This window comes from Bombina bombina, chromosome 1 (genome assembly GCF_027579735.1).
Source record: "Bombina bombina isolate aBomBom1 chromosome 1, aBomBom1.pri, whole genome shotgun sequence".
Lineage (NCBI taxonomy): Eukaryota > Metazoa > Chordata > Amphibia > Anura > Bombinatoridae > Bombina > Bombina bombina.
In genome coordinates, this window is record NC_069499.1 from 9,331,886 (window position 1) to 9,357,303 (window position 25,418).

The following is a 25,418-nucleotide window of genomic DNA, read 5'->3' on the forward strand; positions in this document are numbered from 1 at the left end:
TCTCTCTCTCTCTCACTATACACAGACAGCTTCTCTCTCTCTCTCACTATACACAGACAGCTTCTCTCTCTCTCACTATACACAGACAGCTTCTCTCTCTCTCACTATACACAGACAGCTTCTCTCTCTCTCACTATACACAGACAGCTTCTCTCTCACTATACACAGACAGCTTCTCTCTCTCTCACTATACACAGACAGCTTCTCTCTCTCACTATACACAGACAGCTTCTCTCTCTCTCACTATACACAGACAGCTTCTCTCTCTCTCTCACTATACACAGACAGCTTCTCTCTCACTATACACAGACAGCTTCTCTCTCTCACTATACACAGACAGCTTCTCTCTCTCTCACTATACACAGTCAGCTTCTCTCTCTCACTATACACAGACAGCTTCTCACTCTCTCTCACTATACACAGACAGCTTCTCTCTCTCTCACTAAGACACAGACAGCTTCTCATCCCCTCACTATACACAGAACAGCTTCTCTCCTCTCTCACATACACAGAAAGCTTCTCTCTCACAAATACACAGACAGCTTTCCTCTCTCTCACTATACACACACCAGCTCTCTCTCTCTCACTATACACAGTCAGCTTCTCTCTCTCTCACTATACACAGACAGCTTCTCTCTCTCTCACTATACACAGACAGCTTCTCTCTCTCTCTCTCACTATACACAGACAGCTTCTCTCTCTACTATACACAGACAGCTTCTCTCTCTCTCTCTCTCTCTCTCACGATACACGAGACTGCTCTCTCTCTCTCACTATACACAGACAGCTTCTCTCTCTCTCACTACACAGACAGCTTCTCCCCTCTCTCTCACTATGACAACGGACAGCTTCTCTATCTCACTATACACAGACAGCTTCTCTCTCTCTCTCTCTCACTATACACAGACAGCTTCTCTCTCTCTCTCTCTCTCACTATATCACAGACAAGCTTCTCTCCTCCTATACACAGACAGCTTCTCTCTCTCTCACTATACACAGACAGCTTCTCTCTCTCTCACTATACACAGACAGCTTCTCTCTCTCTCACTATACACAGACAGCTTCTCTCTCACTCACTATACACAGGCAGCTTCTTACCGAGCCGTTTCGTTGTCGCCACAATCAGAGTTCGGTGTCCCCGGGCGGCCTCTCATTTTGTCGGTGAGATTAGCATTATACGTTACCATGGTAACAGTACAGGCCCAGCCCCTTTGCGTGCGTCACTTCCGTATTGTCACATTATAAGGTTCTGAATAGATAACGCGCTGCCCTCACTTCTCGGTGTCTTAATATTCTGAATCCGCTGCCCTCCCCATCTCATTCTTCCCGGAAATATAGCGCGTCTCCTGGCAGTATCGCACTAACTGGCAAAAATAGCCACAACAAAGATGTCGGCGCTAGAGGTACTACACGTACTGGGACGTCATCACGCGCAATAGTGGCCGCCCTCAGCCCATTTTGGGGCCATAATTAATCAACCAATTACAGCATGGATTGGGCGGGGAGAAGAGCCAGGAGGCGGAGCCTTTTACAGGTTTTCATTATTGTGAACCAATAAAATGTAAGTAAGGTCGGGCCATATGAGAAAGGAGGGGCTTGTCGGTCTGTTTAATCATTATTCAACCAATTCCAGCATGGAGGAGGTGGAGCTTAACTTGACAGCGCTAGATCAGCTCTTTTTCATTTATACAAAGGAACCGGCAAAAAGGTGAGAAGCTGATAAGAGACACAAACGGTACTTACTGAGATACTGAGGGGAGAGACACACGGTACTTACCGAGATACTGAGGGGAGAGACACACGGTACTTACCGAGATACTGAGGGGAGAGACACACGGTACTTACCGAGATACTGAGGGGAAACACAAACGGTACTTACTGAGATACTGAGGGGAGACACACACGGTACTTACTGAGATACTGAGGGGAGAGACACACGGTACTTACTGAGATACTGAGGGGAGAGACACACACGGTACTTACTGAGATACTGAGGGGAGAGACACACGGTACTTACTGAGATACTGAGGGGAGAGACACACACGGTACTTACTGAGATACTGAGGGGAGACACACACGGTACTTACCGAGATACTGAGGGGAGAGACACACGGTACTTACTGAGATACTGAGGGGAGAGACACACGGTACTTACCGAGATACTGAGGGGAGAAACACACGGTACTTACCGAGATACTGAGGGGAGAGACACACACGGTACTTACCGAGATACTGAGGGGAGAGACACACACGGTACTTACCGAGATACTGAGGGGAGAGACACACACGGTACTTACTGAGATACTGAGGGGAGAGACACACGGTACTTACTGAGATACTGAGGGGAGAGACACACGGTACTTACTGAGATACTGAGGGGAGAGACACACGGTACTTACCGAGATACTGAGGGGAGAGACACACGGTACTTACTGAGATACTGAGGGGAGAGACACACGGTACTTACCGAGATACTGAGGGGAGAAACACACGGTACTTACCGAGATACTGAGGGGAGAGACACACGGTACTTACTGAGATACTGAGGGGAGAGACACACGGTACTTACTGAGATACTGAGGGGAGAGACACACGGTACTTACTGAGGATACTGGTGGGGAGAGACACACGGTACTTACTGAGATACTGAGGGGAGAGAGACACACGGTACTTACTGAGATACTGAGGGGAGAGACACACCCGGTACTTACTGAGATACTGAGGGGAGGACACACGGTACTTACTGAGATACTGAGGGAGAGACACACGGTACTTACTGAGATACTGAGGGGAAACACAAACGGTACTTACTGAGATACTGAGGGGGAGAGACACACGGTACTTACTGAGATACTGAGGGAGAGACACAACGGTACTTACTGAGATACTGAGGGGAGAGACACACGGTACTTACTGAGATACTGAGGGGAGAGACGACAACGGTACTTACTGAGATACTGAGGGGAGACACACACGGTACTTACTGAGATACTGAGGGGAGAGTCACACGGTACTTACTGAGATACTGAGGGGAGAGACGACACACGGTACTTACAGAGATACTGAGGGGAGAGACACACGGTACTTACTGAGATACTGAGGGGAGAGACACACAGGTACTTACTGCAGATACTGAGGGGAGACACACACGGTACTTACTGAGATACTGAGGGGAGAGACACACGGTACTTACTGAGATACTGAGGGGAGAGACACACACGGTACTTACCGAGATACTGAGGGGAGAGACACACGGTACTTACCTGAGATACTGAGGGGAGAGACACACACGGTACTTACCTGAGATACTGAGGGGAGAGACACAACGGTACTTACTGAGATACTGAGGGAGAGACACACGGGTACTTACTGAGATACTGAGGGGAGAGACACCACGGTACTTACTGAGATACTGAGGGGAGAGACACACACGGTACTTACTGAGATACTGAGGGGAGAGACACACGGTACTTACTGAGATACTGAGGGGAGAGACACACACGGGTACTTACTGAGATACTGAGGGGAGGAGACACACGGTACTTACTGAGATACTGAGGGAGACACACACACGGTACTTACCGAGATACTGAGGGGAGAGACACACGGTACTTACTGAGATACTGAGGGGAGAGGACACACACGGTACTTACTGAGATACTGAGGGGAGAGACACACGGTACTTACTGAGATACTGAGGGGAGAGACACACCTGTACTTACTGAGATACTGAGGGGAGAGACACACACGGTACTTACTGAGATACTGAGGGGAGAGACACACACGGTACTTACTGAGATACTGAGGGGAGAGACACACGGTACTTACCTGAGATACTGAGGGGAGAGACACACGGTACTTACTGAGATACTGAGGGGAGAGACACACTGTACTTACCGAGATACTGAGGGGAGACACACACGGTACTTACTGAGATACTGAGGGGAAACACACACGGTACTTACTGAGATACTGAGGGGAGAGACACACACGGTACTTACTGAGATACTGAGGGGAGAGACACACACGGTACTTACTGAGATACTGAGGGGGAGAGACACACTGGTACTTACTGAGATACTGAGGGGAGAGACACACAGGTACTTACCTGAGATACTGAGGGGAGAGACACACGGTACTTACTGAGATACTGAGGGGAGAGAACACACGGTACTTACTGAGATACAGAGGGAGAGACCAAAGACGGGTACTACCTGAGATACTGAGGGGAGAGAACACACGGTTACTTACCTGAGATACTGAGGGAGAGACACACTCTGGCTACTTACTGAGATAACTGAGGGGAGAGACACACGGTACTTACTGAGATACTAGAGGGAGAGACACACGGTACTTACTGAGATTCTGAGGGGAGAGACACACAGGTACTTACTGTAGTACTGAGGGGAGAGACAAACACGGTACTTACTGTAGGATACTGAGGGGAGAGACACACCGGGTACTTACTGAGATACTGAGGGGAGAGACACACGGTACTTACTGAGATACTTGAGGGGAGAGACACACGGTACTTACTGAGATACTGAGGGGAGAGACACACGGTACTTACCGAGATACTGAGGGGAGAGACACACGGTACTTACCGAGATACTGAGGGGAGAGACACACGGTACTTACCGAGATACTGAGGGGAAACACAAACGGTACTTACTGAGATACTGAGGGGAGACACACACGGTACTTACTGAGATACTGAGGGGAGACACACACGGTACTTACTGAGATACTGAGGGAGAGACACACACGGTACTTACTGAGATACTGAGGGGAGAGACTCACGGTACTTACTGAGATACTGAGGGGAGAGACACACACGGTACTTACTGAGATACTGAGGGGAGACACACACGGTACTTACCGAGATACTGAGGGGAGAGACACACGGTACTTACTGAGATACTGAGTGGAGAGACACACGGTACTTACCGAGATACTGAGGGGAGAGAACACACGGTACTTACCGAGATACTGAGGGAGAGACACACACGGTACTTACCGAGATACTGAGGGGAGAGACACACACGGTACTTACCGAGATACTGAGGGGAGAGACACACACGGTACTTACCGAGATACTGAGGGGAGAGACACACGGTACTTACCGAGATACTGAGGGGAGAGACACACGGTACTTACTGAGATACTGAGGGGAGAGACACACGGTACTTACTGAGATACTGAGGGGAGAGACACACGGTACTTACTGAGATACTGAGGGGAGAGACACACGGTACTTACTGAGATACTGAGGGGAGAGACACACACGGTACTTACTGAGATACTGAGGGGAGAGACACACGGTACTTACTGAGATACTGAGGGGAGAGACACACGGTACTTACTGAGATACTGAGGGGAGAGACACACACGGTACTTACTGAGATACTGAGGGGAGAGACACACACGGTACTTACTGAGATACTGAGGGGAGAGACACACACGGTACTTACCGAGATACTGAGGGGAGACACACACACGGTACTTACCGAGATACTGAGGGGAGAGACACACGGTACTTACCGAGATACTGAGGGGAGAGACACACGGTACTTACCGAGATACTGAGGGGAGAGACACACGGTACTTACTGAGATACTGAGGGGAGAGACACACGGTACTTACTGAGATACTGAGGGGAGAGACACACGGTACTTACTGAGATACTGAGGGGAGAGACACACGGTACTTACTGAGATACTGAGGGGAGACACACACGGTACTTACTGAGATACTGAGGGGAGACACACACGGTACTTACTGAGATACTGAGGGGAGAGACACACGGTACTTACTGAGATACTGAGGGGAGAGACACACACGGTACTTACTGAGATACTGAGGGGAGACACACACGGTACTTACTGAGATACTGAGGGGAGACACACACACGGTACTTACTGAGATACTGAGGGGAGACACACACACGGTACTTACTGAGATACTGAGGGGAGAGACACACGGTACTTACTGAGATACTGAGGGGAGAGACACACACGGTACTTACTGAGATACTGAGGGGAGAGACACACACGGTACTTACTGAGATACTGAGGGGAGAGACACACGGTACTTACTGAGATACTGAGGGGAGAGACACACGGTACTTACCGAGATACTGAGGGGAGACACACACGGTACTTACTGAGATACTGAGGGGAGAGACACACACGGTACTTACCGAGATACTGAGGGGAGACACACACGGTACTTACTGAGATACTGAGGGGAGAGACACACACGGTACTTACTGAGATACTGAGGGGAGACACACACACGGTACTTACTGAGATACTGAGGGGAGAGACACACACGGTACTTACCGAGATACTGAGGGGAGACACACACGGTACTTACCGAGATACTGAGGGGAGAGACACACACGGTACTTACCGAGATACTGAGGGGAGAGACACACGGTACTTACCGAGATACTGAGGGGAGACACACACGGTACTTACTGAGATACTGAGGGGAGAGACACACACGGTACTTACTGAGATACTGAGGGGAGAGACACACACGGTACTTACCTGAGATACTGAGGGGAGAGAGACACACGGTACTTACTGAGATACTGAGGGGAGAGACACACACGGTACTTACTGAGATACTGAGGGGAGAGACACACACGGTACTTACTGAGATACTGAGGGGAGAGACACACACGGTACTTACTGAGATACTGAGGGGAGAGACACACACGGTACTTACTGAGATACTGAGGGGAGAGACACACACGGTACTTACTGAGATACTGAGGGGAGAGACACACACGGTACTTACTTGAGATACTGAGGGGAGAGACACACACGGTACTTACTGAGATACTGAGGGGAGAGACACACACGGTACTTACTGAGATACTGAGGGGAGAGACACACACGGTACTTACCGAGATACTGAGGGGAGAGACACACACGGTACTTACTGAGATACTGAGGGGAGAGACACACACGGTACTTACTGAGATACTGAGGGGAGAGACACACACGGTACTTACTGAGATACTGAGGGGAGAGACACACACGGTACTTACTGAGATACTGAGGGGAGAGACACACACGGTACTTACTGAGATACTGAGGGGAGAGACACACACGGTACTTACTGAGATACTGAGGGGAGAGACACACACGGTACTTACTGAGATACTGAGGGGAGAGACACACACGGTACTTACTGAGATACTGAGGGGAGAGACACACACGGTACTTACTGAGATACTGAGGGGAGAGACACACACGGTACTTACTGAGATACTGAGGGGAGAGACACACACGGTACTTACTGAGATACTGAGGGGAGAGACACACACGGTACTTACTGAGATACTGAGGGGAGACACACACGGTACTTACTGAGATACTGAGGGGAGAGACACACGGTACTTACCGAGATACTGAGGGGAGAGACACACACGGTACTTACCGAGATACTGAGGGGAGAGGCACACACGGTACTTACTGAGATACTGAGGGGAGAAACACACGGTACTTACTGAGATACTGAGGGGAGAACACACACGGTACTTACTGAGATACTGAGGGGAGAGACACACACGGTACTTACTGAGATACTGAGGGGAGAGACACACACGGTACTTACTGAGATACTGAGGGGAGAGACACACACGGTACTTACTGAGATACTGAGGGGAGAGACACACACGGTACTTACTGAGATACTGAGGGGAGAGACACACGGTACTTACTGAGATACTGAGGGGAGACACACACGGTACTTACTGAGATACTGAGGGGAGAGACACACGGTACTTACCGAGATACTGAGGGGAGAGACACACGGTACTTACCGAGATACTGAGGGGAGAGGCACACACGGTACTTACTGAGATACTGAGGGGAGAAACACACGGTACTTACTGAGATACTGAGGGGAGAAACACACGGTACTTACTGAGATACTGAGGGGAGAGACACACGGTACTTACTGAGATACTGAGGGGAGAGACACACACGGTACTTACTGAGATACTGAGGGGAGAGACACACGGTACTTACTGAGATACACACGGTACTTACTGAGATACTGAGGGGAGAGACACACACGGTACTTACTGAGATACTGAGGGGAGAGACACACACGGTACTTACTGAGATACTGAGGGGAGAGACACACACGGTACTTACTGAGATACTGAGGGGAGAGACACACACGGTACTTACTGAGATACTGAGGGGAGAGACACACACGGTACTTACCGAGATACTGAGGGGAGACACACACACGGTACTTACCGAGATACTGAGGGGAGAGACACACACGGTACTTACCGAGATACTGAGGGGAGAGACACACACGGTACTTACTGAGATACTGAGGGGAGAAACACACGGTACTTACTGAGATACTGAGGGGAGAAACACACGGTACTTACTGAGATACTGAGGGGAGAGACACACACGGTACTTGCCGAGATACTGAGGAGAGAGAGACACACACACACACACGGTACTTGCCGAGATACTGAGGAGAGAGAGAGACACACACACACACACGGTACTTGCCGAGATACTGAGGAGAGAGAGAGACACACACACACACACACGGTACTTGCCGAGATACTGAGGAGAGAGAGAGACACACACACACACGGTACTTGCCGAGATACTGAGGAGAGAGAGAGACACACACACACGGTACTTGCCGAGATACTGAGGAGAGAGAGAGACACACACACACACGGTACTTGCCGAGATACTGAGGAGAGAGAGAGACACACACACACACGGTACTTGCCGAGATACTGAGGAGAGAGAGAGACACACACACACACGGTACTTGCCGAGATACTGAGGAGAGAGAGAGACACACACACACACGGTACTTGCCGAGATACTGAGGAGAGAGAGAGACACACACACACACGGTACTTGCCGAGATACTGAGGAGAGAGAGACACACACACACACACACACACACACACACAACTTGCCGAGATACTGAGGAGAGAGAGACACACACACACACACACACACACGGTACTTGCCGAGATACTGAGGAGAGAGAGACACACACACACACACACACGGTACTTGCCGAGATACTGAGGAGAGAGAGACACACACACACACACACGGTACTTGCCGAGATACTGAGGAGAGAGAGACACACACACACACACACGGTACTTGCCGAGATACTGAGGAGAGACACACACACACACACACACACGGTACTTGCCGAGATACTGAGGAGAGAGAGACACACACACACACACACACACGGTACTTGCCGAGATACTGAGGAGAGAGAGACACACACACACACACACACACGGTACTTGCCGAGATACTGAGGAGAGAGAGAGACACACACACACACACACACACACGGTACTTGCCGAGATACTGAGGAGAGAGAGACACACACACACACACACACACACGGTACTTGCCGAGATACTGAGAAGAGAGAGACACACACACACACACACACGGTACTTGCCGAGATACTGAGGAGAGAGAGACACACACACACACACACGGTACTTGCCGAGATACTGAGAAGAGAGAGACACACACACACACACACGGTACTTGCCGAGATACTGAGAAGAGAGAGACACACACACACACGGTACTTGCCGAGATACTGAGAAGAGAGAGACACACACACACACGGTACTTGCCGAGATACTGAGGAGAGAGAGACACACACACACACACACGGTACTTGCCGAGATACTGAGGAGAGAGAGACACACACACACACGGTACTTGCCGAGATACTGAGGGGAGAGAGACACACACACACACACGGTACTTGCCGAGATACTGAGGGGAGAGAGACACACACACACACGGTACTTGCCGAGATACTGAGGGGAGAGAGACACACACACACGGTACTTGCCGAGATACTGAGGGGAGAGAGACACACACACACGGTACTTGCCGAGATACTGAGGGGAGAGAGACACACACACACGGTACTTGCCGAGATACTGAGGGGAGAGAGACACACACACGGTACTTGCCGAGATACTGAGGGGAGAGAGACACACACACGGTACTTGCCGAGATACTGAGGGGAGAGAGACACACACACGGTACTTGCCGAGATACTGAGGGGAGAGGCACACACGGTACTTGCCGAGATACTGAGGGGAGAGACAGACAGAGCTGTGCTTTGAAAAACAGTTTTAAAAATATAATTTATGCTTAATGATAAATTATTTTCTTTGCAATGAGAGACCATGAAATCCATTCATAACCTATGCGAAATACCTCACCTGGTGTCATGATCCGGTGTACATGCGCTCAGGAAACAGACCCTCGGGGCAGTGGTAGGGATTTGAAGACACCGACCCCTGACCCGGGGGGAAGTATCCTGGAAGTGGAAAGATGATATTCTGTGATTCATAATTGATAGAAGTTATTGAAGAATTAATGGAGAGTGCAATATTTGTATACAATATATTCTGGCTTCACTGAAAGTTATAATTATTTAACAGGAGTAGCTGCAGGATTCAATGAGAGAAATATATAGCAATGTGGAATGTACAAGCTTCAGAGTAAACAGATAGAAGTTTGACACTTAGATGCAAACTAAGGTTTGTTGCAGGTTCACAGTATATAATATTATATAAGGTTGTATGTCAGAGTTAAGCACAGCAGCACAAGTGATAAACAAGTTGCAAGTCTTAGGCATTAATTACTGTTTTGTGCATATATGTGCAAACCAAGGTTTGTTGCAGGTTCACAGTTCATAATATTATGTAGAGCTGTATAATCAGAGTAGCACAAGTGATAAACAAGTTACAAGTCTCAGGCATTAATTACTGTTTGAGCATATATATGCAAACTAGGTTTGTTGCAGGTTATTTCAGCAATGACAACTAGAAGCAGAGAAATAGTTATAAAGTTCTGAGTAAGATGATGTTATTGTAATTGGAGAGTGATGATAAGCAAAAGCATACTTGATTTAGAATAAAGTTCAGAGTTTGTTAAGTAGATGTGTCCAGGAAACAGAATGGGATTATTTCTGATACTTGCGGTTTGATGATATTTAGCATAGGTAATAGGAAATGCTGTATCTTGGAATAGTTGTTAAATTCATGCAGGAAACAGTCACAGATCTCAGTTGTTCAGGATCACAACTTCAAAGTTAATGCAAAGCACAGACCTGAGAAGGCTTAAAAAGAGGCTGAGGTAATCAGGTGCATGAATGATTAATCAGGCAGGCAAGCAAGCTGAATGTAAATACTGCCCAAATGCAGCAGTCAGAGAAGGAAGTCTTAAAGGGATAGTGACATTAGGCTGAGATGCTTAGGCTAAGGGAAAGTAGAGCATTAAAAATGGGTACAGAGGTGACAAGACTGCTGCTGCTACATTATTACAAGGTTTGTTTGTGAATTCTCACTGTCAAAATCTTTCTAATAGCAGTGAGAGTCTACGAAATCCATTCATAACCAATACCCAAGCTGTGGAGTCCATGACATTTTAGGGAGGTAAAGGTAAGGAAGGCAGTCCTAAATACTAGGCACCAACACTTGAAGAACCTTTCTCCCAAAAGAAGCCTCTGTTGAGGCAAAAACATTGAATCTGTAAAATGTCTTGAAAGTATACAACGAGGACCAAGTAGCATCCTTACAAATCTGTTCAGCTGAAGCCTCATTCTTGAAGGCCCAGGAAGAAGACACTGGACAAGTAGAATGTGCTGTAATCTGTGATGGAGGCTGCTGGTCCAATTCTATATATACACCATGCAAATCAATTGTCTAAGCCAGAATGATAGGGTAACAGCTGTGGCCTTCTGACCTTTGCGCTTACCAGAATGCAGGATAAACAAGGAAAGAAGATTGATAAAACTCCTTGGTAGCATGAAGATAGAACTTCATGGCTCTAACCATGTCCAGATTATGTAACATCCTCTCCTAAGAAGAAGGATTGGGACAAAGAGACGGAGCAATTTTGTTGATTTATTATTGTGAGTTGAGACAACCTTAGATAAAATACCTAGCTTTGTCCGCAGTACAGCCTTATCCGAATAAAACACTAGATAAGGTGGGTCAGATTAGAGGGCAGTCAATTCATATACTCTACAAGCAGAGAAAATGTCTAACAAAAGCAATACCTTCCAAGTTAGTAACTTAAAATAAGAGTAAATTCTAGCGTTTGTGAAACGCTAGGATTTATCAATGCAACAAATAAAGGCGAGTTTTAGTCAAGAAGTATAAAATATTTCATGCTGAAAGTTCCTTTATTTGCTTGCAGCGCTCGCCATGCTGAGTGCCTCAGGCCGCCCACGGCAGAACACTATTTCTTCTCTAAGGTAAGACGAGTCCACGGATTCATCCTTTACTTGTGGTATATTATCCTCCTGCTAACAGGAAGTGGCAAAGAGCACCACAGCAGAGCTGTCTATATAGCTCCTCCCTTAGCTCCACCCCCAGTCATTCTCTTTGCCTACTCTAAGTACTAGGAAGGGTAAAGTGAAAGAGGTGATAAAATATTAGTTTTTAATTTCTTCAAGCAAGAGTTTATTTTAAATGGTACCGGTGTGTACTATTTACTCTCAGGCAGCAGATGGATGAAGACTTCTGCCTAGCATTTGTAACTAAGGTCCAGTGCTGTTCCCACAGAGGCTGAGGAGTACAGGAAACTTCAGTGTGAGGAACGTTTTCATACTTTGCAACAGTGAGGTATGTTCAGTTATATATTTTTCTGGAGAGACTGTGTATTTCAGAAAGGCTGACAGTATCCCCATGAGGGTAAGGGTAAGCAGTAATCCTAAGAGCTAATAAGAAGGGCATTACTAAGCTTGCATAAGGGGCTAATTACAAAAATGGTTGACACTGAGTTTCTAAATGTTTGTGGGCAAACGTTTTATGAACTGGGAGTGCTGTTTAAAGTTTTGTGGGCAATAACGTTTTGGGCAACTTTATTGAGGGTACACTTGGCTTGGCTTATTTTTTTTTTTTTTTGGGTGTCAGAACCCACATGGCTAGTTGGAAACCGCTCTGGTGCGGTTCTTTGAGGCTGTAGAGACATTGAGTGAGATGGGCGGGGCCTATTTTCGTGCCTCAGATGCGCAGTTATTTTCTAGCAGCAAACTCCAACTCCTGAGGGAATGTTTTGGGCCAAATCGAAGCTTTAACCCCATATTTACTATCCCTGAGGGCAGGTAGGATTTCCGGATTTAGGCCTAATTTCAATCCGGTTTGCACATCAAAGGGTTAAATGTTAATTCCTTGTGGGGCAATCTTAACTACATATATTGTGTCTGCTTGCAAAATTTTGAAATATTTGGTGCATTTTAAAGCTGTTTTGCAGAACGTGTATGCTTTTTTTTTTTTTTTTCTCTCTTAAAGGCGCAGTACTGTTTTTTAAGATTGTTATATTTTTTCCCCCCACTAAATAAAGTGTTTTCATGCTTGTTTGTAGTCATTACTAGCCTGTTCAACATGTCTGACATTGAGGAAAGTCAATGTTCAATATGTTTAGAAGCCATTGTGTAACCTCCACTTAGAATGTGTCCCTCATGCACTGAAAGGTCAATAAATTGTAAAGAACATATTTTAGCTTCTAAAAGTAGGTCGCAGGATGATTCTCAGTCAGAAGAGAATCAGGTTTTGCCATCTAATTCTCCCCAAGTGTCACAACCGTTAACGCCCGCACAAGCGACGCCAAGTACCTCTAGTGTGTCTAATTCTTTCACCCTGCAAGATATGGCCGCAGTTATGAATACTACCCTCACAGAGGTTTTATCTAAGCTGCCTGGGTTGCAGGGGAAGCGCAGTAGGTCTGGTGTGCGAACAAATGCTGAGCCCTCTGACCCTTTATTAGCCATATCCGATGTACCCTCACAATGCTTTGAGTTGGGGGTGAGGGATTTGCTGGCTGAGGGAGAGATTTGATTCAGGAAATATGTTCCCTCAGACAGACTCGGATACGACGGCTTTTAAATTTAAACTAGAACACCTCCGCTTATTGCTCAGGGAGGTTTTAGCAACTCTGGATGATTGTGACCCTAATGTAGTTCCAGAGAAATTGTGTAAAATGGACAGATTTCTAGAGTTTCCTGCCTACACTGATGTTTTTACGGTCCCTAAGAGGATTTCGGACATTGTTACTAAGGAGTGGGATAGACCAGTTATTCCATTCGCTCCCCCTCCTACTTTTAAGAAAATGTTTCCCATATCAGACACCATGCGGGACTCGTGGCAGACGGTCCCGAAGGTGGAGGGAGCTATTTCTACCCTGGCTAAGCGTTCAACTATACCTATTGAGGACAGTTGTGCTTTCTAAGATCCTATGGATAAAAAATTAGAGGGTCTCCTGAAGAAAATATTTGTTCAAGGTTTTCTTCTCCAACCTATAGCGTGCATTGTTCCTGTAACTACTGCAGCGTCCTTTTGGTTCGAGGCTCTGGAGGAGGCTCTTCAGGTTGAAGACCCCATTAGAGGATATTCTGGATAGAATTAGGGCTCTCAAGCTAGCTAATTCTTTCATTACAGATGCCACTTTTCAACTGGCTAAATTAGCGGCGAAAATTTCAGGTTTTGCCATTTTAGCGCGTTGAGCGTTATGGCTTCAGTCCTGGTCTGCTGATGTGTCATCAAAAGCTAAGCTGTTAGCCATCCCTTTCAAGGGTGTAAGACCCTATTCGGGCCTGAACTGAAAGATCATTTCAGACATCACTGGAGGAAAAGGCCATGCCCTTCCTCAGGATAAGACAAATAAGATGAGGACCAAACAAAATAATTTTCGTTCCTTTCGGAACTTCAAAGGTGGTTCCTCTTCCCCTGTCGCAAAACAGGAGGGGAATTCTGCTCAATCCAAGTCAGTCTGGAGACCTTATCAGACTTAGAACAAGGGTAAACAGGCCAAGAAGCCCGCTGCTGCCACCAAGAAAGCATGAAGGGGTAGCCCCCGATCCGGGACCGGATCTAGTAGGGGGCAGACTTTCTCTCTTTGTTCAGGCTTGGGCAAGAGATGTTCATGACTCCTGGGCTTTAGAAATTGTATCCCAGGGTTATCTTCTGGATTTCAAAGATTCTCCCCCAAGGGGGAGATTCCATCCTTCTCAATTGTCTGTAAACCAGACAAAAAGAGGCGTTCTTACGCTGTGTAGAAGACCTTTATACCATGGGAGTGATCTGCCCAGTTCCGAACAGGGGCAAGGGTTCTACTCCAATCTGTTTGTGGTTCCCAAAAAAGAGGGAACCTTCAAACCAATTTTGGATCTCAAGATCCTAAACAAATTCCTCAGAGTCCCATCCTTCAAGATGGAGACCATTCGGACTATTTTGCCAATGATCCAGGAGGGTCAATATATGACCACCGTGGACTTAAAGGATGCGTATCTACACATTCCTATCCACAAAGATCATCACAAGTTCCTCAGGTTCGCCTTTCTGGACAAGCATTACCAGTTTGTGGCTCTTCCCTTCGGTTTGGCCACAGCTCCCAGAATTTTCACAAAGGTGCTAGGGTCCCTTCTGGCGGTTCTAAGGCCGCGGGCATAGCTGTGGCGCCCTATCTGGACGATATCTTAATCCAGGCGTCGACTTACCAACTAGCCAAGTCTCACACGGACATCTTGTTGGCTTTTCTAATATCTCACAGGTGGAAGGTGAACGTGAAAAAGACTTCACTTATCCCTCTCACAAGAGTTCCATTCCTGGGAACTCTGATAGATTCAGTGGACATGAAAAATTTTCTGACTGTGGTCAGGAAATCAAAGATTTTATCCATCTGTCGAGCTCTTCATTCCATTCCTCGGCCGTCAGTGGCTCAGTGTATGGATGTAATCGGCTTAATGGTAGCAGCAATGGACATAGTTCCGTTTGCTCGCTTGCATCTCAGACCACTGCAACTATGCATGCTCAAACATTGGAATGGGGATTATGCAGATTTGTCTCCTCAGATAAATCTGGACCAAGAGACCAGAGACTCTCTTCTTTGGTGGTTGTCACAGGATGATCTGTCCAAGGGAATGTGTTTCTGCAGGCAAGCGTGGGTCATAGTGACGACGGATGCCAGCCTATTGGGCTGGGGTGCAGTCTGGAATTCCCTGAAAGCACAGGGTTTGTGGACTCAGGAGGAGCCTCTCCTCCCGATTAAATATTCTAGAACTGATAGCGATATTCAATGCGCTTCAGGCGTGGCCTCGGCTGGCGTCGGCCAGATTCATAAGATTCCAGTCGGACAATATCACGACTGTAGCATATATCAATCATCAGGGGGGAACAAAGAATTCTCTAGTGATTTATAGAGGTTACCAAAATAATTTGATGGGCAGAGACTCACTCTTGCCATCTATCAGCAATCTATATCCCAGGAGTGGAGAACTGGCAAGCGGATTTTCTAAGTCGTCAGACTTTTCATCCGGGGAGTGGGAACTCCATCCGGAGGTGTTTGCACAATTGATTCGGCCATGGGGCACACCAGAATTGGATCTGATGGCGTCTCGTCAGAACGCCAAACTTCCTCGTTTCGAGTCCAGGTCAAGGGATCCTCAGGCAGTACTGATAGATGCTCTAGCAGTACCCTGGTCGTTCAACCTGGCTTATGTGTTTCCACCATGTCCTCTCCTTCCTCATTTGCCAGAATCAAACAGGAGAGAGCTTCAGTGATTTTGATAGCACCTGCGTGGCCACGCAGGACTTGGTATGCAGACCTGGTGGACATGTCATCTCTTCCACCATGGACTCTGCCACCGAGACAGGACCTTCTGGTTCAAGGTCCGTTCCAGCATCCAAATCTAGTTTCTCTGCGGCTGACTGCTTGGAGATTGAACGTTTCATCTTATCCAAGCGGGGTTTCTCGTAGTCGGTCATAGATACCTTGATTCAGGCTCGAAAGCCTGTCACCAGGAAAATTTATCATAAGATATGGCGTAAATATCTTTTTTGGTGTGAATCCAAAGGTTACTCATGGAGTAAGATCAGGATTCCTAGGATTTTGTCCTATCAGCTAGTTCCTTAAAGGTACAGTTATTTGCTTTATCAATTCTACTGCACAAACGTCTGGCAGATGTTCCTGACGTTCAGTCGTTCTGTCAGGCTTTTGTTAGAATCAAGCCTGTGTTTAAACCTGTTGCTCCGCCATGGAGTTTGAATTTAGTTCTTCAAGGGGTTCCGTTTGAACCTATGTATTCCATAGATATTAAGCTTCTATCTTGGAAAGTTCTGTTTTTAGTTATCTCTTTGGCTCGAAGAGTTTCTGAACTATCTGCATTGCAATGCGACTCGCCTTATCTTGTTTTCCATGCTGATAAGGTGGTTTTCGTACCAAACCTGGATTCCTTCCTAAGGTTGTTACTAATAGGAATATCAATCAGGAAATTGTTGTTCTTTCTCTGTGTCCTAATCCTTCTTTTCAGAAGGAGCGTCTGTTGCACAACTTGGACGTGGTTCGTGCTTTGAAGTTTTACTTGCAAGCGACCAAAGATTTCCGTCAAACATCTTCTTTGTTTGTTGTCTATTCTGGAAAACATAGAGGTCAAAAAGCTACGGCTACCTCTTTTGGCTGAAAAGCATCATCCGTTTGGCATACGAGACTGCTGGACAGCAGCCTCCTGAAAGAATTACAGCTCACTCTACAAGAGCGGTGGCTTCCACATGGGCTTTTAAAAATGATGCTTTTGTTGAACAGATTTGTAAGGCTGCGACTTGGTCTTCGCTTCATACCTTTTGCAAATTTTACAAATTTGATACCTTTTTTTTTTTTCTTCTTCGGAGGCTATTTTTGGGAGGAAAGTTCTTCAAGCCGTGGTGCCTTCTGTTCATCCGTGTCCTATAGCTTTGGTATTGTATCCCACAAGTAAAGGATGAATCCGTGGACTCGTCTTACCTTATAGAAGAAAAGTAAATTTATGCTTACCTGATAAATTAATTTCTTCTATGGTAAGACGAGTCCACGGCCCGCCCTGTCATTTTAAGACGGATTATATTTTTTTGATTTAAACTTCAGTCACCTCTGCACCTTGTAGTTTCTCCTTTTTCTTCCTGTACCTTCGGTCGAATGACTGGGGGATGGAGCTAAGGGAGGAGCTATATAGACAGCTCTGCTGTGGTGCTCTTTGCCACTTCCTGTTAGCAGGAGGATAATATCCCACAAGTAAAGGATGAATCCGTTGACTCGTCTTACCATAGAAGAAATTAATTTATCAGGTAAGCATAAATTTACTTTTTATCACTGAGGTGATCTTGGTCAATAGCGTGCTAGTTATCCGGCATAATGCCAGCTGAACCGCATGGCTATTGGCTACGAGGTGTAAACGTCACCTCATTGAAAAACAGCATTCTGCTGCGGGCAGCCTGAGGTGCTCAGCACGGCGAATGCTGCAGACAAATAAAGAAACCATCAGCATGGGGTGTGTGTGTGTTTCTTGTTTGTGTTTTATTTTTTTACTTGATGACTGAATGTCCCCTTTATTTGTTGGACTGGTAAATCCTAGCATTTCAGAAACGCTAGGATTTACTATCACTTTACTATCAGTAGAATGCATAGGCTCAAATGGAGCCTGTTGTAGAACTCTTAAGAACAAGATTAAGGCTCCATGGAAGAGCAACAGGTTTGAAAGCAAGGCTAATTTTAGCAAGAGCTTGAACAAACAACTGAATATCTGGTAAACGAGCCAACTTCTTATGCAACAAAACGGAGCAGAAATCAGACCTTTAACCCTTTCGTGACAGGGTTAAAGTGTCTACATCGGAACACCTGTTCCGATGTAGACAAATTGAAACTACGCGATCGTGCATACGATCGCGAGATTTCAATTATTGGATCGCATCTGGGGGGCGTCCCTACAACCCTAGGAACGCCCTCCAGACCGCGATCAAGTCCTTGAAGTGCAGAAGGCTTCAGGACAGCCGTTTGATATGACGTTCTATTCCGTCATAACGGCTTTAAAGCCCAGTGTAAATATGACGGAATAGAACGGCATAACGGCGTTAAAAGGTTAAGAGAACTAGTCAACAGACCCTTCTGTAAAAACTGAAGGATACGCAGAATCTTCACCGCACACCAAGACAGGAGACCCCTCCAAACCTTGTGGTAAATACGTCTGGTAATAGGCTTTCTTGCCTGAACCAGAGTATCAATCACCGCCTCAGAGAATCTTCTCTGGGACAAAACTATTCATTCAATTTCCATGCAGCCAGCCTCAGAATCTGGATTTTGATGAAAGAACTGACCCTGAGCCAGAAGGTCTGGCCTCTGAGGTAGCGGCCATGGAGGAGCAGACGACATTCTCACAAGGTCTGCATACCAAGTCTTGCATGACCACGCAGGATCTAACAGGTTTGCTGGAATTCCCTCCTGCTTGATTTGAGCTATTACTTGAAGGAGCAGAACAATTGGAGGAAAAAGATACACTAGATTGAAGTGCCATGGAACTGCTCAAGTGTCGACCCATTCTGCTTGAGGATCTCTCAATCTGAACCCGTATCTTGGCAGTTTGGCATTGCAACGGTAAGCCATCAGATCTATCTCCAGGCACCCCCACATGCAAGTGATCTCTCAAAACACCTCCAGTTTTTGCGACCATTCCCCGGATTGCAGAGTCTGTTCAGAAAATGCTCTTCCCAATTGTCCACACCTGGAATGTGGATGGTTGATATTTGGCATTGATATGTCTCTGCCCAATAAGGGATACAAGACACCTCCCTCATCGCCAGAGAACTCAGAGTTCCGCCCTGGTGAAAGACATAGGCCCCCAAAGGGATGTTGTCCAATTTGAATAAAATAGAAATGGACAGGGCGCAACTGGGGCCACGACTGAAGAGCATTGAAGATGGCCCTCAGTTCCAGAATGTTGATTGGAAGGATCGCTTCCTCTGGACGCCAGGTACCCTGAGTTCTCAGAGAACCCCATACAGCGCCCCAGTCTGTAAAACTCATCTGTTGCTAAGATTTACCAGAATGGGCAAAGGAAGCATATGCCCAGGAGAACGGGTTCCTGAGACAGCCACCAGGAAAGAGACTTTCTCGTCTCTGAATCCAGAGATATTACCTGAGACAGGTCTAAATGATTCCCGTTCCATTGTGTGAGCATGCATAACAGGAAAGGTCTCAGATAAAAGCTAGCAAAAGGAATAGTGTACAAAGCCGCCACCATAAGACCTACCACATCCATGCATTGAGCCTCCGAAAGCTGAGGAGAGGATTGAAGTTGACGGCAGGCGGCCTGAAGCTTCTCCCTGGCACACCCAGAGTAGATAATACCTCCTTAAGCAGATATCTCAGATGTTCAATTTTGAATCTAAAATGAATGTCGTCAGAGTGTACTGTACTGACTCACCAGAGGAGTTAAGAGGAACTAGTCGAGTATCCGTGTCAGAAAGTTGCATATGACAGACATCCGCAGCTCCCAAAAAATTGCTGGTCCTAAATTCAGAGTAATCATGCTTAACTTTCCTCTTCCGTTTTTCTGCAAGCGGCATAGCACTCAGGGCAGCAGAAACTGCCGACTGTAATTGGGTTGAAAAGTCATGAGGAAAAACACTAACCCCTGAGGGAGTTTGAGGGATGGGGTCACAGGGTACAGCATGTGAGGGGATCGGAGTGACAGTCTGGGGTTGTAATATTGGCATATCAGGGCAAACTAATATCTGCAAGACCGTAGAGCATCCAGGATTAGCCTGAGCTGACGGGAATTTTGCAGGTGTCTGGGTATCAGGGGACCACCAGAATGAGACTGTAGAACAGAAGTAAGACATGAGCTACACAATTGAACCGGAGGATACACTGTGCTCAACCTGTGTAACAGATAACAGTACAAACAAAAGAAACAATATCAGCCAATATAATAAGGTAGTTTGCACAGAGATATTAAATCCCTATATAGCCCCCAGAATAATGCTTTTATTTGGGATGTCTTACCACCTCCTGTGCAGCGCCACACTCTCCCGCTGCCGACCTGATTCCAAGATGCATCGGCACACAGGGTTGCTATGTAAGGAGGCCGGGGCGGAATGGCGCCAGAGAGACCCTTTATGTAAGTGGGGCTTCTGATCTTCATATGACACTCCCACTGCTGCCGGACTATGTATGCCAAAATAAAAAGGGCGCCAATTATCAGATGTGCATTGTGCTACCCTCAATTGAGGAAAAGTTTTCCCCTCCCTGCTAGGTAATAACTTGCCTTATAAGCAGAATAATAGCGTTGACCTGGTCCGTATGGCAAGTAGTGTCAGAGGACCCGGTGCCGCTTCTATTCATGCATTCGGTGGATGTCACTGCTGACCTCTACCAGAGGTCTCTTCTGCAGTTAAGTCCCCAATATGAAATAAAAGTTGTCCACTGCCCCTTTATATTTAGGCAACAAGCCATTAGGGGGAAGGAAGGGAGAAAAGGGACTTATCCAGTCTAGGTCCTGTAATTTAGTGTAACTAACACTGTTTGTCTGTAAAGGGAATATAGCTTAGACACCTGTAGGAGGCATGGGAACTTCCCTATGACCACCAGAGGCTAACAGACTCCAAAACTCTACTAAGAGAATTTCATGTCCTTTACCAACTCCTCTGCCCTCTCTTGCAGGAAACAATCTTTTAAGGACATTAAAATCAGAATCTTCAGCAGAACACCTCTCTCTGCCAACCTCAATGAAACGAGGCAAAGAACTACTGAAAAGGTAGGGGAAGTGAAAGTGATATTTAATGCTTTGTTTGGGGTGTCTTTTCCTCCTCCTGGTGGCCAGGTTAAGTAATTCCTATAGGTTATGAATGGATTGTGTTGACTCTCACTACTATTAGAAAATAAACAATATGAATGAGAGACAATGTATAGAGACTGAGGGAGGTGAGAGAAGATGGAGAGAAATTGAGGGGATAAGAGACGGGTGAAAGAAAGAGGGAGAGCAACTAAGGTGGAGAGAATGATTGAAGGTGATAGACTGAGAGGAGAGAGAAAAAAAGAAATGACATGAGGGGAAGAGTCAGAGTCTTTCTGCTAATAGGACTGCAGTATAGTTACTGTTATTGAAGCAGGTCAGGAGAGTCTTTCTGCTAATAGGACTGCAGTATAGTTACTGAAGCAGGTCAGGAGAGTCTTTCTGCTAATAGGACTGCTGTATATTTACAAATGGCAACTTCTCAGTCAACCACATCACCGAACTCCATTGGACCGACCACCATTGCATACACTTTTCCTTCAACAAACCCACCACACACCTCCCGGCAGCACCATCCGCCCCACAGAAACTGGAACAACATCACCGAAGACCAACTGTACTCCTCCCTGAACAAGTCCCCCCCCCCCCCCCCCAGCTACCTCCACAGACGCCAACTCCTCCGCCCACAACCTCCACCACTGGCTCACAGACTGCGCCAACACCCTCGCCCCCCTCAAGAAACCGTCCACCTGCCAACCCACCAACAAGCCCAGTTGATTCACCCCGGTCCTCCAGGACTCCAAACGCCACTGCAGGGGATTGGAAAGGACCTGAAGATCCAGCAAGACTCCTGCGAATAAAACAGCCTACAAAAAAGCCATCACTACCCACCACCACCTCCATCAAAACCACCAAGAAGACAGCCATCCAAGACAGAATCAACTCCAACGTCCACAACAGCAAGGAGCTATTCAGTCATCAAGGAATTCTCCAATCCCAACAGAGACACCAACGACATCCCGCCCTCCCAGGACCTCTGCGATAACCTCGCAACGTACTTCCACCTCAAGATCGTCTATATCTATGACAGCTTTGCGCCCCAGAACTCGCCCACCACCGCCGACCCATCAACTCCCATCGATACCTCACCCAAATACACCATCGCCTACCCCCCACTGACCATCTTGTGCCCCCTCACCACAGAGGCCACCATTAGAATCATGAGATCGATCCACTCCGGAGCACCCTCGGAACCCATGCCAGCATCACATATTCAACAAAGCGGGTTACACCATCGCCCCCGAGCTCTGCAGCACCATTAACTGCTCCATCGAAAACCGGCTCCTTCACAGATGATTGGAAGCACGCAGAATTAAAACCCCTACTGAAAAAACCCACGGCTGACCCCAATGATCTGAAGAACTACTGCTCCCCTTTGCAGCCAAAGTCATCAAGGTCCATCAACGCGCAACTCGTTGACCACATTGAGGCCAACCACACCCTGGACCCCTCCCAATCCGGTTTCAGTAGCAACTGCAGCACCAAGACTGCCCTCCTTGCCGCCACAGACATCCTCGCCCTACTCGACCGTGGAGAGACCGCCGCCCTCATCCTCCTAGACCTCTCAGCAGCATTCAACACTGTCTCCCTCCGCACCCGCCTACACAACGCTGGCATACACGACAAAGCCCTGGAATGGATCACCTCCTTCCTCACCGGCAGAACCCAGAAAGTAAGCCTCTCACCCTTCACCTCCAAGCCCACAGAGATCAGCTGCGGTGTACCCGAAGGCTCTTCGCTGAGCCCCACCCTATTCAACATCTACATGGCCCCTCTTGCCACCATCACACAAAGACACAACCTCAACATTGTCTCCTACACGACAACACACTAATCATCTCACTCACCAGTGGACCCCACCACCGCTAAGAGAAACGTCAGCGAAGGGCTGACCGCAGTCGCCACCTGGATGAGCTACAACTGCCTAAAGCTAAACGCAGACAAGACCGAAGTCATCCTCCTCGGTCCCACCACATCCGCCTGGAATAACTCCTGGTGGCCCTTGGACACCCTCCAACCCCCACCGACCATGCCCGAAATCTAGGCGTCATCCTGGACTTATCACTCTCCATGGACCTACAAATCAACGCCGTATCCTCTGCATGCTTCCACACACTCCACATGCTGTGAAAGATCTTCAAATGGATCCCAACCGAGACCAGGAAGACTGTCACCCACACCTTCCTCAGCAGCCGACTGGACTACGGCAACGCACTCTATGCCGGCTCCACCATCAAGCTCCAAAAAAGACTCCAGCGCACCCAGAACGCCTCATCCTCGCCATCCCTCGCCAATGCCACATCACCAAACACCTGCGGGACCTGCACTTGCTCTCCATCAACCAAAGAATAACCTTCAAGCTTCTCACCCACGCATTCAAGGCCCTCCACAACATCGGTCCAGAATACATGAACCACTGAGTTACCTTCTACACCCCCCGCCAGAGAGCTTCCATCGGCCGACCAAGCCCTCGCAGTCATCACCCGCATATGGAAAACCACAGTGGGAGGCAGATCCTTCTCTCACCTGGCAGCCAAGACTTGGAACACCCTCCCGCTGCACCTCAGACAAGCTACTGCCCTAACTAAGTTCAGAAATGACCTCAAGACCTGGCTCTTCGACTGAACTACAACCCTCAGCACCTTGAGACCCTCACGGATGAATAGCTGCGCTTTACAAGAACCCAATAGATGGACAATAGATCTAGTTATTGAAGCAGGTCGGGAGAGTCTTTCTGCTATTAGGACTGCGGTATAGTTACTGAAGCAGGTCAGGGGAGTCTCTGCTAATAGGACTGTGGTATAGTTACTAATTGTTACTGAAGCAGGTCAGGAGAGTCTTTCTGCTAGTAGGACTGCGGTATAGTTACTGAAGCAGGTCAGGGGAGTCTCTGCTAATAGGACTGTGGTATATTTACTAATTGTTACTGAAGCAGGTCAGGAGAGTCTTTCTGCTAGTTAGACTGCGGGATATAGTTACTGAAGCAGGTCAGGAGAGTCTTTCTACTAATAGGACTCTGGTATAGTTACTAATTTGTTATTAAAGCTCACCAGTGTAAATAGCACTAACAGGGTTTTGTATCAGCTCCATTTTCTTCAATGTAAATCATTTCCCTCCCTGTATAGGAGAGCCTAGACCTCTGTAACTCCTAGGCAGTTTTCCAGTGTTTTTATGTTTTGGACTGCAGTGTCCTAGAGTTTTGTGATCTGTTTGCAGGAATCGTGGCTTTGGTTGGAATAAAATCCTAGCGCTGGTGGTACAAGATGAGTCGCTTTCTGGCTGTTCTGCGCAGTTGGCTCATGATGGTCTCAATTATCGCAGCAGGCAACACTCTGCAGAGCTTCAGGGACCACAGCTTCCTAAGTGACAAGCTATACACAGGCAGACCAAGCCAGGGTATAGTAACTCTTTCCCCCCCTCCCTCACACATAAAGGTGGTACCCCCCTGCACACATGCCAAGTCAGGGTAACCCCCCCCATATATATATATCTATATATCACCCACCAGGTCAGGGTACTACACACACAAACACCAGGTCAGGGTATGGCACCCCCCCCCCCCCACACACACACACACACACATACACACCAGGTCAGGGTATGACGCCCCCCCCCCCACACACACACACACACCAGGTCAGGGTACACACACATACAGCCAGGCCAAAATGTTACTCACCACTTCTAATGCCACCCATCACCTACCCGCCCACGCCTACTGCCGAAACCTGTATCTCATAAGACAGCAATAG

At 47.3% G+C, this 25,418-nt stretch overlaps 1 protein-coding gene across 3 annotated transcripts in view; it reads left to right on the forward strand.

Moving 5' to 3' along the window:
• Positions 1-1,636: 1,636 nt before the first annotated feature.
• ERG28 (ergosterol biosynthesis 28 homolog) overlaps positions 1,637-25,418 on the forward strand; it is a 35,392-nt gene continuing 11,610 nt past the window's right edge. For 2 of the 3 annotated variants that reach the window (XM_053697134.1, XM_053697139.1), the window contains exons 1-3: positions 1,663-1,708; positions 21,534-21,627; positions 24,883-25,062. In XM_053697134.1, the coding sequence (XP_053553109.1) occupies positions 24,930-25,062 (133 nt within the window). In that variant the 5' untranslated portion in view covers positions 1,663-1,708; positions 21,534-21,627; positions 24,883-24,929. Of the gene's footprint in view, positions 1,709-21,533; positions 21,628-24,882; positions 25,063-25,418 lie in introns of all 3 variants that reach the window. The other variant, XM_053697138.1, reaches the window with a different exon arrangement.